Raw genomic sequence first — 18,384 nt, 5'->3', positions numbered from 1 at the left:
TAAGTATACCAAATTTCATGCAAATTGGTTCAGTAGTTAAGGCGTGATTGAGTAACAGACATACAGACAGAGTTACTTTCGCATTTATAATATTAGTATGGATAACAACAAACAATTGATGGAAAATTACCATACCTTTCAATGCTGCCTGCCTTTCAATTTTCTCGGTTTTGGAGACGACTGTATATTATGTTTTTATGTTTCCATATTATGCTTTCCAGAAATAAAGACGATGCTTAATTTGTGTGTGCACATGCATGCACATTTTTGTGGTTATCCTAAAAACAAATTAATAATAAATTATATACCATCATGATTAAGCTCGATATTTTTATACATGTTACATAATTTTTTTCACTCACAACCATTTTATTATATTAATTATTAATATAACAACGCGATGCGATTTCATGTACTATCTTTGAATCAATATTATAATTATTTTGACAGACATCGTCAGTTTGATTTATTGGTGTCAATTTAAAAAAAAAAAGAAAAGTTTAACACAAATAAGGTTTCATATCTTTAATTAAGTTAAGATATTAAATAAAATCCTCCTTGGTGATTCCCAATTCGACTGTAGTCTGTACTGTTATTTTACCTCAGCCTTATGTGATTTAAAAAAATAAATAAAATGCCAAATGTAAACATCTAAATGATTCACCGCATGTTCACCGCCCACTGTGTGGAGGGGACGCTTACGCTCCACGGTATTGGCCGATAACCAAAAGTGCTAGCTCGCATTACTAACCGACGGCCGTAACGCCGTGTGGCGCGATCTAGACCGGTTTTTGAACCGAAAAATTTTATCTTGGCGTTGAAGCGGAACTTCCATGTGGCAGAATACGTATGTATGCTATATACAGACCGCCTGCGGGGAGTGTCGACACGAACGAGGTGAAACGACTTTTCGCCTCGGACGTGCCGACGTTCGCTGCGGGTGACTGGAATAGCAAGCATACGCACTGGCTGTCTCGCTTCAACTGCCACAACGGCAACGCCCTCTATAACCTTATTGATTATAACAATATCGTGATAGAGGGCCCTCCTGAACCCACTCACTATCCCGATAATGACTCCCACCGCGCGGATATTATCGACTTTTCGATCCACAATGTGGTCCGCCAGTCGATAACGCAAACTGTCATTGTGGACGAACTCGACTCAGACCATCTGCCGGTATTGGCCGAGTTCGCTGCAGACAGTCCGGCAATCGCCCCATCCCGCTCCCTCCGATGTGTAAATTGGAAGTTATTCGCAAGCACGCTTGAGCGCTCCACCCCCGCACGCGCGGTTACAAGCGCCGCGGATGTGGAGATGTTTGCGAATGATTTGCAAGATACACTACAAACCGCCCTCGTCCGAGCCACGACACACAAACCGTCCACCTCCCGTCTCCCCCCTCTTCCTGGTTACCTCAAAAACCTTATCCAGAGGAAGCGAGCTCTGCGACGGCAATGGCAGCGAACTCGCTGCCCGACCCTCAAGCGGCAACTTGTTCGTTTGCGAGAACAGGTTAGCAAGGCGCTTGAGGAGCACAAAAGCGAGGGCTGGCACCGGTCGCTCGAACAGGCCGCCGAGGACTGGCCGTCGCTTCATCGACTCTGTCGCAGGTTCAAATCCTCAACCGCCCCCGCGCGCCCACTCACCGACTCCGCAGGTACTTATGTATATAGCCCTCAGGGTCGCGCTGACTTGTTTGCCGAACACCTGGCACAAGTTTTTCAGCCGAACCCCCTGACGCCGTCGAACGCCGCCCACGCAACGGCAGTGAACGAATACCTAACGAGTTTTCTAAATTCACCGATGCCACTCGCTGAGGAAGCATTCTTCACGTCCCCGTCCGCCGTCCGCCGTGCGATTTCGCGTACAAAGTTGCGCAAAGCGCCCGGCGCGGACGGCGTGACGAATGAATCCCTGCGCCACCTCCCCCGTAAAACAGTCGCGGCTCTGTCGCGGCTGTTTAACGGTATATTACGCTCCGGTCATTTCCCTTCAGTGTGGAAGACCGGACGCGTAATAATGATCCCCAAACCAGGAAAGAATGCTTCCTTACCGAGCAGCTATCGACCCATTACTCTGTTGAGCACAGTCTCCAAAGTATTCGAGTCATTGCTGTTGCCGATGCTGCGCCCGTACGTGTCGCCTCGCGCTGAGCAATTCGGCTTTCGCGAGGCACATAGTACCACCCTTCAGGTGACAAGAGTATTGCACCACCTTAGCTCCGCTTTGAACAAGAATGAGAGAGCGGTTGCAGTACTGTTGGACATCGAAAAGGCTTTCGACCGCGTCTGGCATGAGGGTCTTATATATAAGATCCTTACCGCCACCCAGTGCCCCGCACGGCTCGTGAGGATATTGCACTCCTTCCTCACGAATCGTTCCTTTCACGTATCCGTGTCCCCCGCCATTTCACAAGACCACGCTGTGCAGGCGGGTGTCCCGCAGGGCAGCTGTTTATCGCCCGCGCTATACTCTGCCTACACAGACGATTTCCCCTCCCCCGCGCAACCCACCAACCAAATCGTCGCATTGTACGCCGACGATGTAGCCTTTGTCGCCGCATCGATGTGGACATCGAATGCGGTGATAAAGGCGCAGCGTTGGTTGGACGAATTGCCTGCGTATTTTGAGCGCTGGCGGATTACCGCGAACGCTAGAAAGACGCAGGCGATTATATTCGGCGGTTGGACCCCCTCCACCCATCTCACTCTGGCTGGTGAGCAAATCCCTTGGTCCAGCACTGTCACCTACCTGGGCATCACTATTGATCGCCGGCTTCGCTTTAACAGCCACGTGAAGCAGGTAATCAATAAGTGTAAATCCGCCCACGCAATACTTCGTCCGGTGTTGTCATCCGAACTCCCGCTGCGTATAAAGGTAAGTCTGTATAAGATTTACCTAAGGCCGCTCCTTACGTACGCCGCGCCCGCCTGGTATGCTTTTGTGGGTGAAAGCCTGCGCCGCAAAATGCGCGCGCGGCAGTCACTCGCATTACGCACTATCGCTGGCGCGCCGTGGTGCGTGAGGAACGAGCGGATACGCAGCGATCTCGGTGTGGAAACACTTGACGATTTCATCCTACGCCTATCCCAGAATATGTTTGCGCGCGCGGATGCATCCTCTCACTCCCATCTCCGAGAGATTGCACCGATGCGCGCCCCTCCCGAGTCGCGCCGTCCTTTTCCGCGCGACTTGTTATCACCCCCCCCTCCCGCGGCGTATACAACGCCCTCCTATCCTCCGGAATTGCTAGCTGCAATGACGGCTCCGTTACATACACCCGCGCCTCCAGCGCCACCTTCCGCCCACGCACTCCGTGCGCTCCCTTATACTCCGGTGCATAACGCACCATCCCTCCATACCTTCCTGCATGCACTCATAGTGCACTCCATCACTCCCCCGCCCCCGCAAGTCCCGTACTCTACTGCCCCGGCGCGCCCAGCCGCGCCGCCCACTACCCCTACGCCTACACCAATACAAATCCCGTCTGTCGGTACACAAGTACCCAGCCCACTTCCCCACCTATACTCCCACGCGCAATTGGCGCCTCCTACCCCGCCCACTCGTGTCGCTTCGCCCCAGTCCCCCTCCGTCCCCGGCCATGACACAACTCATGGCCGGGCTCGTAAAAGAAAGAGGTCGATTGATTCGTGCGACGCGGAATCAAATTCCAAAAAATAAGGGCTTTTCACGCCCCCCCAAATTCCCGCCCGTGTTGACGGGCGGCGTTATATACCCATTGCAGGGGGCTTCCCGCCCCGAACAATGTTCCCCACGCAGCCTCCTCGCGGAGGCTGCGTGTGCGAAGATCCTAGTCAGCAAATTTTATACAGTTTCTATTGATTGAACTTATACTACAACAAGCAACATGCCGCCAAAAACGAGTGGAAAGGCCGCCAAGAAGTCCGGCAAAGCGCAGAAGAACATCTCGAAGTCTGACAAGAAAAAGAAGAAGCACAAGAGGAAGGAGAGCTACGCCATTTACATTTACAAGGTGCTCAAGCAGGTCCACCCCGACACCGGTATCTCCTCGAAGGCCATGTCCATCATGAACTCGTTCGTGAACGACATTTTCGAGCGCATCGCCGCGGAGGCGTCCCGGCTCGCTCACTACAACAAGCGGTCGACCATCACGTCGCGAGAGGTGCAAACCTCCGTGCGGCTGCTGCTGCCCGGCGAGCTCGCCAAGCACGCGGTCAGCGAGGGCACAAAGGCTGTCACCAAGTACACGAGCTCCAAGTGAGCGGTGAGCGGTCGTCGGGACAACGGCGTGGCGTGTTCGACTTATCGAACGCCCGCTCGCTCGCGTTTTGTGTTTATTATTATTATATACTATCAAAACAACAACGGCCCTTTTCAGGGCCACAATATATTTCATGAATGAATTGTGTGTGTGTGTACACGCCAAAAATACGTTTCTCCAACACGAACAACAGCAGTGAGAAAAAAAAAAACCTAAATTTGTAAGTAATTTTGAAATTCGAATTTCGAATTATACGTTCAACAATAATTATTAACGTTGGTCATATTTTGTGGGTATGATTTATTTTATTTTATTTACAAACTAGGGCTTCGCCCGTGGTACATATTATTTCGCAATAATAAAAAGTAGCCTATGTATGTTCTTTCTCAGCGTCTAAAGATTGTCTGTGCCAAATTTCATCAAAATCGGTCCAGTAGTTTTGATGATGAGCCTATTCATTAACAAACAAAGTTTTCCTCTTTATAATATTAGTGTAGATACAATATTATGATTGTCAGATCTACCAACCCGATATGCACACAACATTTCATGAGAATCGATCGAGCCGTTTCGTAGGAGTTTAACTTTAATTGGTTTAGATTATACAGAAGAATAAAATATAATCTAAAAATCTATATAGGTAGGTAGGTAGGTAGGTAGGTAGGTACGTACAATATAAAAATGAGACCCGTTTCGCGTTGTCACGGCATCACGTGTGAACGGCTGAACCGATTTCGATAATTCTTTCTTATCAAGTATATTCCTTATTATAATATTAGGATATAGATAAAAATTATACATAATTATTATAGATGTTTAGTTTATAATAAACCTTCTTGTTGAACGCATCAAAATCCGTTCCGTTTCATTTTATGTTTGTTTGTAATATAATATATATAATAATAACAACAAACAATTGATGGAAAATTACCATACCTTTCAATGCTGCCTGCCTTTCAATTTTCTCGGTTTTGGAGACGACTGTATATTATGTTTTTATGTTTCCATATTATGCTTTCCAGAAATAAAGACGATGCTTAATTTGTGTGTGCACATGCATGCACATTTTTGCGGTTATCCTAAAAACAAATTCATAATAAATTATATACCATCATGATTTGGCTCGATATTTTTATACATGTTACATAATTTTTTTTCACTCACAACCATTTTATTACTTATATATTAATATAACAACGCAATGCGATTTCATGTACTATCTTTGAATCAATATTATATTTATTTTGACAGACATCGTCAGTTTGATTTATTGGTGTCAATTTAAAAAAATAAAAAAGTTTAACACAAATAAGGTTTCATATCTTTAATTAAGTTAAGATATTAAATAAAATCCTCCTTGATGATTCCCAATTCGACTGTAGTCTGTACTGTTATTTTACCTCAGCCTTATGTCAAAACGTAAATTTAATTGATATACAACAAAAAATTAATATTAATTATTAAATGGAGAAATAATTAAACTTGTACAGTTAATTTGAAGTTATTTTTTTTTTTTAATAACTGTTTAACAAATAAATGGTAGATTGATTAGTTATCGCCCGCGGCTGTGCCTGCATTGTTCAGAACGTAACAAATTATATATACTAAAAGCTTCCTCGAGATGCAGCCTATCTATTGAAATAAACCGCATCAAAATCGGTTCTCTAGTTTTAATTATACAAATTTATATAGGGAATATAGCACACACGGACAGACATTCAAACCGATTTTCTGTTATATTTATATAGTTTTGTGTTTTGCAATAGTTTTGGTAAATTAATATTTTGTACTAGATTTCCGCCCGCGGCTTCGCCCGCGTTTTCAAAGGAAAACCCGCATAGTTCCCGTTCCCGCGGGATTTCCGGGATAAAACCTACCCTATGTGTTAATCCAAGTTACCTTCTATATGTGTGCTAAATTTCATTGTAATCGGTTCAGTAGTATTTTTCCGGACGTATAGAAATTTTCCTGGCGTATGGAAATTTTCCGGACTGAGAAAATTTTTCCTAACCTAACCTAACCCAACCTAACCTAACCTAACCTAACCTAACCTAACCTAACGTAACCTAACGTAACCTAACGTAACGTAACCTAACCTAACCTAACCTAACCTAACCTAACCTAACGTAACCTAACGTAACCTAACCTAACCTAACCTAACCTAACCTAACCTAACCTAACGTAACCTAACGTAACCTAACGTAACCTAACGTAACCTAACGTAACCTAACCTAACGTAACCTAACGTAACCTAACCTAACCTAACGTAACGTAACCTAACGTAACCTAACGTAACCTAACGTAACCTAACCTAACCTAACCTAACCTAACGTAACCTAACGTAACCTAACGTAACCTAACGTAACCTAACGTAACCTAACGTAACCTAACGTAACCTAACGTAACCTAACCTAACCTAACCTAACGTAACCTAACGTAACCTAACCTAACCTAACCTAACCTAACGTAACGTAACCTAACGTAACGTAACCTAACGTAACCTAACCTAACCTAACCTAACCTAACCTCTCCTAACCTAACCTCTCCTAACCTAACCTAACCTAACCTAACCTAACCTAACCTATCCTTTTCCACCTTATAGAAATTTTTCCTGACGTATAGAAATTTTCCTGGCTTATATAAATGTTCCTGACTTATAGAAATTTTCCTGGCGTATAGAAATTTTCCGGACTTATGATAATTCTCCTATCTTATAGAAATTTTCCTTTCTTATGGAATAATCAACTTGAAGATTACTCGAGATCTCAAAAACGGCGCAACGGATTTTGATGCGGTTTATTTTAATAGATATAATTTTTAAATGTTCATAAAATTTGCAACCGAACGAGGCCGCGGCGAATTTCTAGTTAGGTATATTATGAACGTATTATGTATTTGTTGGTATTTTTTTTTTTAGTGCTGTTTTGTTTTGGTATACGAAAATACCTATGTAGAGTATGAAGTAAAATAAATATAGTTTGAAAAACTAAAAAACACGCTTTCAAGTTAGATACTTACCACTAAAAAGTAGAAAATAATAATTCTTTAATCTTGTAATCAAGCAATAACCAAGACATATTTTATTTTTGAACGCATTTTTATGAAACTTTGCACCTATGTAGAGTATGTATGAAGTAAAATAAAAAAGTAGAATAATTTCCATCCATTTTGGATAAGACCGTACATGTAAATTTAATGAATAGATCCAGTACGACCATACCATAATGACGAACATAACAATATTATGACATGGGCTGTGTATGACATTGACAATATTATGACAGTGCAGATTGCACATTGCACATTGAAGATCGTTTTTCTTTTTTTTTTTTTGTTTTCGAGTTCGAGTAGTTAATTTTGCATCAGGAATCGTGCAAATCCAACACAAAACTTTGATTATTATTATTTTATCTCTCTTTTCTCGACATACACACCGCGCGAACGGTTACTTATCGATGTCTCTCTCGCACTCGACTACGATGAATAACGAAACGGAGACGAGTGTACCTAATGTGTTTATAAAAACGGCGTCGTACGCGTTTTCGTATTCATTCGAAGCGCAACCACTTCTCCGTGCGGTCGTATTTGTTGTTTTATTTCTCTATAATAAATATAGTGAATTCGAATTTCGAACAAGCCCCCCGGTCACAATGGCTCGCACAAAGCAGACCGCTCGCAAGTCCACCGGTGGAAAGGCGCCGAGGAAGCAGCTCGCCACCAAAGCGGCCCGCAAGAGTGCGCCCGCAACCGGTGGCGTGAAGAAGCCCCATCGCTACAGGCCCGGCACGGTTGCTCTGCGTGAGATTCGTCGCTACCAGAAGAGCACTGAGCTACTGATCCGCAAGTTGCCGTTCCAACGTCTCGTCCGTGAGATAGCGCAGGACTTCAAGACCGACCTCCGCTTCCAGAGCTCGGCCGTCATGGCCCTGCAGGAGGCGAGCGAAGCGTACCTCGTAGGTCTATTTGAAGACACCAATCTGTGCGCTATACACGCTAAGAGAGTGACCATTATGCCAAAGGACATTCAATTGGCCCGCCGTATCCGTGGTGAACGCGCCTAAGATCCGTTTGTTGTTTGCATTGTTCGTGTCTCGTGTCGTGTCGTGTGGTGTGTGGTTTCAATATGAAATAACATAACATAACATGACATAGCACAGAGGACACGTCATCGGACATCGAATGTTAAAAAAAAAGGCCCTTTTCAGGGCCGCACGTGATTCATTTTAATAGTAGGTACCTAACCTAACTATAAACGTTTTCCACTGTGCAGTAACGGAAACATACAACGAAATATCTAATAATATAATGATAATATTGTTATGAGAATGATAAAATGTATTAATATTATTATATTACTATTATAAACAGAAAACTTACCTACCTGATGAATTTTAGATTTTAGTAATGTAATCATTCAGTAGCCATTAACTTTAAATTCTTCTAATGAAATAGTTTTATTTAATATTATAAATGCAAAAGTTGTTGATGGATGGACGTATGTATGTATGTACCTATGTGTTGAACCGATTACAATGAAATTTAGCACACATAATAATAGAGAGATAATAGAGTACAAGTGAAATGATAGTGAGTGTTGTAGTTTTGCGCGCGTGGGGAAACATATCCATAATACAATAATATATAATATTGTGGAATTAATGAATCGTATGCGGCCCTGAAAAGGGCCTTTTTGTTGTTAATTTGTTTGTTTCAAAATCATCGCCGTGGTGGTCGTACGCCCATCTTTATTCGTACCAAGAATAATAATTATTAAAACGCCGAATCGATTGCATGGAATAATTATTGACGTACGTACGAACGGACGGACGATCTTTGAAGTAACACAATTAATTAACCGCCGAATCCGTAGAGGGTACGTCCCTGACGTTTCAGCGCGTACACGACGTCCATTGCGGTGACGGTCTTCCTCTTTGCGTGCTCGGTGTAAGTGACGGCGTCACGGATCACGTTCTCAAGGAATACCTTGAGAACGCCGCGCGTCTCTTCGTATATCAAACCGGATATACGCTTGACGCCACCCCTGCGAGCGAGACGACGGATCGCGGGCTTCGTGATACCCTGGATGTTGTCACGGAGCACCTTCCTGTGCCGCTTAGCGCCACCTTTTCCGAGCCCCTTGCCTCCTTTACCGCGGCCTGTCATATCGCCGACTGTCTTGCGTTATTCTACTCGTTTACTTGCTTACTCGCTGCGTGCCCGAAAGCTTGTGCGCTCCGCGCCTTCGGGGTCTTCGCTCCCACCATCACTGGTGAGGGGAAAGAGTACCGGGGCTAAGCCCCCCAACTCTAGTGTCTCTCGCCTCCCGCCACTACGGGAGGGTCCCTGGGATAACCCCACTATGGGGTTGTTGTTTGTTTATTTGCCGCATGCGCGTTGGTTTTGGTAGTGCTCAACGCAGTCTCCCCACCCAGGCAACCTGCCCACGGCGACTCGGGGTCCGCGTTTCCGCTAACTGGGCGATCCGCCCCACCGGGTGAGACCCTTAAGGGAGGCCCAGCGAGTGCGGATCAGCGACCATGCGCGGTGGCGACGCGTCCCCCTCGTCCCGGGCCAAGTCGCGCGGGTAGGGCTTCGCGTCAATCGCGCTAGCTCTCCAAGGTGCAATGTTTCGGAGGTGTTCGTAATTTGATCTATCGGTTTTTGCGAAGATCTTCTTTGCCTGTTCTTTGATAATCTTTTCGAGAGGCTCCACTCCCAAGTCCCTCTCGATAGTGGAGTTGCGGACGTATCTGGGGGCGTCGACAATAACCCGCAGAGTGCGCGACTGAGCCGTCTTTATTTTCTTTTTATTGGCTTCTGAGATGTAGCCGTACCAGACTGGAGCAGCGTACAAGATCTTGGGTTTTACATAGGTATTATAGAGTCTTAGCTTCAGTCTGGTAGGCAAGCTGGATGTGAAGATCGGTCTCAGTCGCACAGCCGCGACTTGTGCCTGGCGAGCGGCTTTCAGGGCTTGGTGGTTAAAGGCTAGGCGCCTGTCTATCTCCACCCCCAGATACGTGACTTTATTTGACCACGGAATCTTGGTTCGCAGTACTTCTAGGTTCGCCGGGTTCGGCGCACAGAGGTTTGTTCGCCTTCTGGCGACCCCCCGCCCTGTGTTTGGGAGCCTTCGGGCAACCCCGGTAGTTCGCGGGGTGACCCGAAGTCTCACATAGTACGCAGGACGGTGGATCCTCATTAGGCAAATCTTTGGACCTCGTGCAATCCTCCGTGCCGTGGTCGCCTAAACATTTGACGCAGCGAGGCCGCGAAAAACAGTTACGAGCAGAGTGCCCGTAAAGTTGACAGCGATGACACTGTCTAATATAGCTGTGGGAGTCGGGTGTTTCCACCTTGAGCCCTGAAAGTTTGCAGCAATGCCGCATTTTAAAAATGTCTTTACCCTTCGGGGTACGATCTAGGACCGCGAGGACCATGTCATATGGTGCTTTAGTGATTCTATTGTGCATGCGGAAGCACTCCTGCACAGGGAAACCTTGGTCTTTCAAGTCATTGAAGACTTGATCGGCAGAGATCTCTTTAGGGATCCCTTTTATAACAACTCTTAAAGAGCGTTCCTCCGGAAGGGGGAACGAATGACCGCCTATGTTTTGGTCTCTAAGATAGGCCGTGAAAACCCTATGGTGGGTTGAAGTAAGCAATTGGACACGTATATTGTCCTTAGTAGGGCGAGCTTTGAAGGAGATTCCTTCACTATCTAAAAAGGCTGAGATTTTCAGCCAGGCTGATTTATCCCTCACGTAAACGGGGGGAGGGGAAGGTGGTTTGCGCGTCGCGGCGTTGCCCGCGGTCGGGCCTTCGGGTGCCTGAGGGGCGGATGCCTGAGGGGCGGGGGGCGCACGGCTAAACTCGGCGCGCGCGGAATCGCGAACGGTCGCGTTCCGTTTGGCGGGCGGAGCAGCATTTTTTAGTTTGCGTTTCTTTTTATTTGTAACGGTTTCGAAACCGTCTGACGAATTTGAGGACTCCGCCTCTGAAGCTATTGACTCTGACTCTGGAGCGCTCTCGCACTCCATAACGGTCGGGGCTTCGAACCCCGCTTCGACTGCCACTGGGGACAGCGGTGGGGACTCAGGAGAGTCCCTTAACGGTTGCGCAACGGGCGCGGCAAGTTTTTGAGCCCCGGCGGCGCTGTGTGCTTTAAACGCATCCAGCACCTCCGGGTTCTCCCTGACTAAGAAAGCCATAAAGGCTTTTATATCTAGGTCCTCCAACGAATCGGACATCCTAACGGTTTTTATTTTTCCTACTCGTCGTCCTAGCGGCCCTCCCCGCTTCCGGGCGGGGGGGGGGTTGTGTGCCTACACGTATGTATGTGAGTGTGGTGTGTTTGGTGCGTCCCGCTGGTGATAGCGGGGTGAGGTTGTCACTACCTAACAGTTCGCAGGGGTCTTGGAGTGACCCCCTGCGAAAGCGTGACGTGGACCCGTCAGGAGTAGTTTTCGGCCGAGTCCGGGCGCTAGCGAGCAGTTGGAGTACCTGCCCGCCGTGGCAGTGCCTACTAAGAGGACCCCGGACTCACAGTCACCGAAAAGCTCCCGAAGCGGTGAGGCTGTACGCCGTTTATACAAACGTGCGGTATCTGCGCCCCACAGATACTTCCACCGGATGGTGTTAATTTCTCCGAAGCCCGTTTGACACCGTTAGGTGGGCAACGGAGAAACCGCGACTGGCGCGTCGAGAAACAAGAAAGTTAGTTGTACGCTGCGAGTGCAGCTGCGGTTGCACCGCGACTGACCAGGTAGTAAACTACCTGAGCAGGCGGGGTGGGACCGGTCGCTTATCGGTCGCTATTGTTCACAACAAAGGCGCGGGTCACTTCCCGGAATTTGCCTTTCGGCGAATCTCAGGTAGCGGTCCCCCGTCTCTACGGAGAACAATAGACGGCAGGTAGGGCGCTCTTGCTAAGCACGAGTGCTCAGCTCGAGTGCCAAACCCGGTATATGACGCGCTCCGCGCCATTTCATGTCGGACTTTTATACACACACATTATACACGCGTTTCGCTCGGCTCGCCCTCGACGCGCGACGGAGACGGATAGATATATCGTGCATATCGAGGGACTGCGTTAATAATCTTTGAATAATAATAATAATAACTCAATCACAACAATTGACAACATTTCATTTTTTAATCGCATATTTTAAGAGAAATTAAATAAAAAAAAAAATAACGATAAATGTGATGATGACGTCATACATACGGAGGAATAAAAAATAAAAATACTATCACATTTACACTAGACATTAACAGGGTAGGTATGGCATGTGTCAAATTTCATATTAATGTAATTTTTGTGAATTATTATATAAATAAGTAGCTTGAAATTTTTTGAAATGTATATAATAGATCGTCATTACTTAATTAACTTACTTGTGTTGTTATCATTATCCTTCTAATATTATAAATGTTACTATTTCACGCAAATATTACTGAACTGATTACAATGAACTTGGATTAACACATAGGATAGGTTTTATCCTGTTGAAAAAAAAAAATAAAAATCGACACAGCAAATTAAATAAGTAATTATTATTAACCAACTCTCTATCTATAAATATAGATCCCTCGTAGTTATTAAGTATAGTAGAGCCATTTTAAAATAGGCAACATTTGACAGTTCAACAAAATTCAACAACGTAACCTAGTAACGACGACATAGAATAACAAGATATTTCGTTTTGTTAGAACTGCACATTTGCTTAACTTTTTTCAATTACGACTACATAATATTAATTATAATAATAATGACCGATAAAAGTATTTTTTTTTTTTTAAGATTTCATTTTACTGATAAACCATTCTAAACATAATAAATACCAGAGACGTTACTCTAAAAATCGAAATCTGACATCTAGAATCGAATGCTTCACTTTAATCGATGTTTACTGCGCTCAGGTGCATTACGAAGATTTAAGGAATCTACAACGGTACGACAATAATAATTCATCAAAACATGGATACGTCATTGTCGCTATTGAATTAATCGTAATTGCAGTTGATGATGATGATATTATATATAAGTAACTTAATGATTAGGTAAATAATAAACTATTAATTAACTACCTACATTCGTGTTATTATCGATTCGTCATAATATTGTTACTACTCCTCTGTCTATTATTTAGGTATTGCTTATTATGCGTTATTATGCGACGATATTAAGTTAACACAATAATAATATTATAATAAATACGCAATTGTGAATCGTAGTCTCGTTCTCGCGCGGCCTATATAATATTTTGACAATATTAAAACGTGCGGGCGTTGCGGTGTGGTGTGCGTACTATGTACCTACTAGCTGTTAGTACCTGTGACTGTGAATATAATATTGTGACAAATATGTGACATTTATTTATAATATTGTCATTTCGTTATTGTGGCACATTCGTATTGTTATTATTTTTGTATTTAAAGGACGTTAAACATATTCGACCGATCGCCGAACTGTGTGTGTAGCCGGCCGCGCGGTCGTCGTTTGCGTTATGCTGTTCTACAACAGGTCACATTCATCCCCCTAAAAACCGTCGCAAACATATTATATGGCGATTACGAATAGTTTCACCTTAACGTCTGTATATCAGTGTATTGAGAGAGCCTTTTTCGAAACGACAATCGGTTTAATTACAGGTGAAATGATAATTTTAAAGTTGACACCGCGCACGCGGATAGCCCTTGGCAAAATTTAAACGTCCATCGCTATCGATGCGCTCCTCGAGCGTCGCGCGGGCTTGCACACTACGAGGGCCGATCTCAAAAGGGACGAGAAACATGTGAAACGTATACTTTTAAACGTTAATTTCACGTAAAATATACGTTCGAACGGAGGCATGTTAGTGAAAAGTTTCAAGCGCGACCGCGAGAAAACGTATCTCGATTGCACGGTTCCCCGTGAGGTAAACCGTCCAGTCGATTCCTACACTAGCGACACCGTACGTCGAATACAGTGAAACCTACTAAGTACTACTTATATATACTAATTATTATTACATACTATTGTCGACGTAAAGTTGAATTTTAATTAACAAAAATGGCAGACACCGCAGTCGAAACTGAAACTCCGGCGCCAGCGTCGACGCCCGCGAAGAAAGCGCCCAAAGCATCAGCAGCAGCAGCAGCAGCGGCGTCGGGAGGAGCCAAGAAAGCGGCCAAAGCAAGATTGGCGCACCCGAAGACGTCGGAAATGGTGAACACTGCTATCAGCGATCTCAAAGAGCGTAGCGGCTCTTCCCTGCAGGCGATCAAGAAGTACATATCGGCCACGTACAAGGTGGACGCGGATAAACTGGCGCCGTTCATTAGGAGATATCTCAAGGGCGCCGTCGAATCCGGCACGCTCGTTCAGACGAAGGGCAAGGGCGCATCTGGCTCGTTCAAACTGGAGTCAAAGTCCTCCGCGGCCAAGAAGAAGACCTCTCCGTCGAGCGGAGCCGCCGGCAAGGGCTCCGGAGCGGCGGCGGCCGTCAAGGTGCGCAAATCTGGCGGCGGTGGCAAGGCGCAAGCGGCCGCCAAAAAGACGGCCGTCAACGCAGGCAGCAGGTCCAAGAAGGCGGCGGCAGCCGCCGCCGCAGCAGCGGCCGCAGACTCGTCGTCCTCGCCGTCCAAGTCGAAAGCGTCAGCGGTGAAAGACAAGAAAGTAGCTGCAGGCAGAAAGAAGCCCGCCGCGGCCGCCAAGAAGGCGCCGGCTGCGGGCAAGGCGGCCGCAAAACCCGCCGCAGCAGCGTCGGCCGCCGCGCCGAAGGCTAAGAGGAGTGCCAAACCGCCGACGAAGAAGCCGAAGGCACCGAAACCGAAGAAAGCGGCAACGCCAAAATCCAAAGCGGCCACCGCCAAGAAAGCCTCGGCCGCGTCCAAGAAGTGAACGTGTGGTGTGCGTGCAATCGATCAATCGCAAGCGCAAGCGCAACCTAATTCGACTTCGACGAAGGTTAAGGTTGGAACTGGTTATGCAGTGCAGCGGCGACGGCGAGTGCATCGGGCACAAGTCTCAGCAAAATAGATACATATTATATATTATCTATCGCCAAAAAGCCCTTCTCAGGGCTAACATATATTTTCGAATGCGCACTCACTACGAACGTTAACGTTTCCTTCCAATTTGCGAGGACGAACAAGCAACTTGTAGGTACCTACACAATAAAACTACAATTATTACAATTTTACAAATTACATAATAGTTATGTAACATCATAATATATTATAGTAGCAACTAGCAACATGCATGCACAATATAATAACAACAAGAAAATCAAATCTACTACTAACTAATCTACAGCTTTACGTTAGGTTAGGTTTAGGTTTAGGTTTAGGTTTAGGTTTAGGTTTAGGTTTAGGTTTAGGTTTAGGTTTAGGTTAGGTTAGGTTAGGTTAGGTTAGGTTTCTTAAAAAAAAACTACACAGAAATAGGAGCCCCGCGAAGCGGGGCTCCGTCGACGCGCAATGAAATAAGGAATAAATAAAAAAACATCAAAATATACCTACGTAATACGTACGGTAAACACACACGTTACTTTTTACCTTCAACTTGCAAAATAAAATATTATGTAACTATTCATCGCACACTGCAACACGCTACCACACAGACAGACACAGACACAGACACAGACACAGACACAGACACAGCACAGACACCGCCCGCCCGCCCCACACCAGCGCACGCCGCCCGACCGACCGCCCGCCCGACGCCCGACTCCCGATAGTACATTTTACCGAAACTTACTAAATACCTACTCTCTAAAATCTATACATACCTACTGCTATGAATAATTATTAATTATTATTGATGGTTGTCTAGACAACACAGTCTGTTTCTGTCACCTGACAAGTTACTTTAAAAACAATCAACCACGGTACAGATACAAACTGTCTTTTCGACATCGTCATAGATTGTGACGTACGTACTAATCATTATTATTATGAGTAACTAGCGGTCCGCCCCGGCTTCGCCCGTGGTACATGTTTACGTTTTCTCTACGTAAGAACCATCCTCGTACTTCAAGGAATATAATAAAAAAAAAAGAATTATCGAAATCGGTTCAGCCGTTCTCGAGTTATGCGCTTACCAACACATGTTGCGATTCATTTTTATATATAAGAAGAAGAAGAAGAAAGAAGAAGAAGAAGATAATAATATTTGGGGATGCTGTACACTGAATCAAAAAAAAAAAAATATCATTTTGCATGTATGTTAAGAGATGAAGCCTCGCTTAAATAAAAATATAAATAAAATATGTACATAACAATATAAATTATTATTATTTGACACGGTCGTGTTCACTGCGCATCGCTCGTCGTTTGTGTTCGCTCGCATTTCACGGCGTCATGCCCACCGCAATCACTAGGACGCGTAGCCGTTATATATTAAATCAGATGGTGTCTTAAAAAAAAAACATACTTTAGTGATCGGCGCGTATCGTTGTACGTATCAGTTTTTCGTTTATTATAATATTATCAAAGAAAACGGTAAATAATGTCTGGACGCGGTAAAGGCGGTAAAGTGAAGGGGAAGGCAAAGTCACGTTCCAACCGTGCCGGTCTGCAGTTCCCCGTCGGCCGTATTCACAGATTGCTCAGGAAGGGCAATTACGCTGAGCGCGTGGGCGCCGGTGCCCCGGTCTACCTGGCGGCCGTGATGGAGTACCTGGCGGCTGAAGTTCTCGAGTTGGCCGGCAACGCGGCGCGCGACAACAAGAAGACTAGAATTATTCCGAGACATCTGCAATTGGCCATACGTAACGACGAAGAGCTGAACAAGCTCCTCTCCGGCGTGACCATAGCACAGGGCGGTGTATTGCCTAACATTCAGGCTGTGCTGCTGCCCAAGAAGACGGAGAAGAAGGCCTAATTGGATTGCATTGCATTTACCAATAACGCTACAATTACATATTTTTATGTATGTTCATCATAATATTATGAATTGTTCAAAAGGCCCTTTTCAGGGCCGCAATATATGTCTTGACAACAACGATAGATAGAGTTTCTAGCAGCCTAAACTCTCATCTCTTCAGTGATCGTTTACCATTTGACACGTACCAGAACATGAATAATATTAATCTATGTGTTTCGCCCGCATTTAATATTATATTATAATATAGCCTTTAACCCTAGAACCGTATCCATATTAGAATTTCATTAACGCTACCCAGGTGTACAAGACGTGTAGGTACCCCGATGAAAAAAAAGTAACATTCATTTGAGTATTTTTAATTTAATTTATAATGGCATTTTTGTATTTGATCAGTAGTTCCTGAGATTAGCGCGTTCAAACAAACAAACTCTTCAGCTTTATAATATTAGGATATAGATAAGAATTATACATAATTATTATAGATGTTTAGTTTATAATAAACCTTCTTGTTGAACGCATCAAAATCCGTTCCATTTTATGTTTGTTTGTAATATATATAATAACTAGCTGTGCCCCGCGGTTTCACCCGCATTGCTCCGCTCCTATTGGTCTTAGCGTGATTATATATAGCCTATAATAGCCTTCCTCGATAAATGGGCTATCTAACACCGAAAGAATTTCTGAAATTCGATTAGTAGTTCCTGAGATTAGCGTGTTCAAATAAACAAACAAACAAACTCTTCAGCTTTATAATATTAATTATAGATAATGTTCGTTCGTTAATCGTTTTCGTCAAGCGGGAAACTTGGAATATTGAAACTGTTTGGCGAGGCGAGCAACTGTTTTCATACTTCGTATTGTGTAAGCTGGAAATTTAAATAAATGTTAAATCAAGTAAAATTTTTAATAAATAGGTACTTGCTATTGTTTGGATACTATAGATTTATTTATTTATCATTTTATTTGATTTTGATATTTTATTTAAAGAAAAACCCGTTCCCGTAGGATTTCCGGGATAAAACCTTCTAATCTTATGTCCTTTCTCGGGTATCAAAATATCTCTAAGTATACCAAATTTCATGCAAATTGGTTCAGTAGTTAAGGCGTGATTGAGTAACAGACATACAGACAGAGTTACTTTCGCATTTATAATATTAGTATGGATAACAACAAACAATTGATGGAAAATTACCATACCTTTCAATGCTGCCTGCCTTTCAATTTTCTCGGTTTTGGAGACGACTGTATATTATGTTTTTATGTTTCC

General features: G+C 44.5%; 5 protein-coding genes across 5 annotated transcripts; 4 read left to right on the top strand and 1 right to left on the bottom strand.

The window, feature by feature from the left end:
- The first annotated feature begins 3,850 nt into the window (after nucleotides 1-3,850).
- On the top strand, nucleotides 3,851-4,371 carry LOC149475604 (histone H2B). Its single transcript, XM_089712732.1, has one exon. It carries the CDS (start codon nucleotides 3,872-3,874, stop codon nucleotides 4,244-4,246), a length of 375 nt encoding a protein of 124 aa, XP_089568858.1. The 5' UTR covers nucleotides 3,851-3,871; the 3' UTR covers nucleotides 4,247-4,371.
- Nucleotides 4,372-7,781: 3,410 nt separating this feature from the next.
- On the top strand, nucleotides 7,782-8,538 carry LOC149475603 (histone H3). Its single transcript, XM_089712532.1, has one exon. The coding sequence runs from the start codon at nucleotides 7,897-7,899 to the stop codon at nucleotides 8,305-8,307; it is 411 nt and encodes a 136-aa protein (XP_089568658.1). The 5' UTR covers nucleotides 7,782-7,896; the 3' UTR covers nucleotides 8,308-8,538.
- Nucleotides 8,539-8,835: 297 nt separating this feature from the next.
- Nucleotides 8,836-9,486, bottom strand: LOC149475602 (histone H4). The gene has a single exon (XM_089712702.1). The coding sequence runs from the start codon at nucleotides 9,407-9,409 to the stop codon at nucleotides 9,098-9,100; it is 312 nt and encodes a 103-aa protein (XP_089568828.1). The 5' UTR covers nucleotides 9,410-9,486; the 3' UTR covers nucleotides 8,836-9,097.
- A 4,731-nt stretch (nucleotides 9,487-14,217) lies between these two features.
- LOC149475601 (uncharacterized) lies at nucleotides 14,218-15,158 on the top strand. Its single transcript, XM_089713142.1, has one exon. The coding sequence runs from the start codon at nucleotides 14,301-14,303 to the stop codon at nucleotides 15,129-15,131; it is 831 nt and encodes a 276-aa protein (XP_089569268.1). The 5' UTR covers nucleotides 14,218-14,300; the 3' UTR covers nucleotides 15,132-15,158.
- Nucleotides 15,159-16,706: 1,548 nt separating this feature from the next.
- On the top strand, nucleotides 16,707-17,302 carry LOC149475600 (histone H2A). The gene has a single exon (XM_089712594.1). It carries the CDS (start codon nucleotides 16,740-16,742, stop codon nucleotides 17,112-17,114), a length of 375 nt encoding a protein of 124 aa, XP_089568720.1. The 5' UTR covers nucleotides 16,707-16,739; the 3' UTR covers nucleotides 17,115-17,302.
- The last annotated feature ends 1,082 nt before the right edge of the window (nucleotides 17,303-18,384 follow it).

The sequence above is a fragment of the Colias philodice genome, chromosome 29 (genome assembly GCF_061535455.1).
Source record: "Colias philodice isolate Cphi_HAF_F1 chromosome 29, ilColPhil1 Martin Lab GWU primary, whole genome shotgun sequence".
Lineage (NCBI taxonomy): Eukaryota > Metazoa > Arthropoda > Insecta > Lepidoptera > Pieridae > Colias > Colias philodice.
This window is presented reverse-complemented; position numbering and strand designations above follow the sequence as displayed.

What these genes read in the sequence shown, in the direction of transcription:
- LOC149475601 (XM_089713142.1), top strand. Translation starts at nt 14,301, where the DNA reads ATGGCAGACACCGCAGTCGAAACTGAAACTCCGGCGCCAGCGTCGACG.
- LOC149475602 (XM_089712702.1), bottom strand. Translation starts at nt 9,409, where the DNA reads ATGACAGGCCGCGGTAAAGGAGGCAAGGGGCTCGGAAAAGGTGGCGCT.
- LOC149475604 (XM_089712732.1), top strand. Translation starts at nt 3,872, where the DNA reads ATGCCGCCAAAAACGAGTGGAAAGGCCGCCAAGAAGTCCGGCAAAGCG.
- LOC149475603 (XM_089712532.1), top strand. Translation starts at nt 7,897, where the DNA reads ATGGCTCGCACAAAGCAGACCGCTCGCAAGTCCACCGGTGGAAAGGCG.
- LOC149475600 (XM_089712594.1), top strand. Translation starts at nt 16,740, where the DNA reads ATGTCTGGACGCGGTAAAGGCGGTAAAGTGAAGGGGAAGGCAAAGTCA.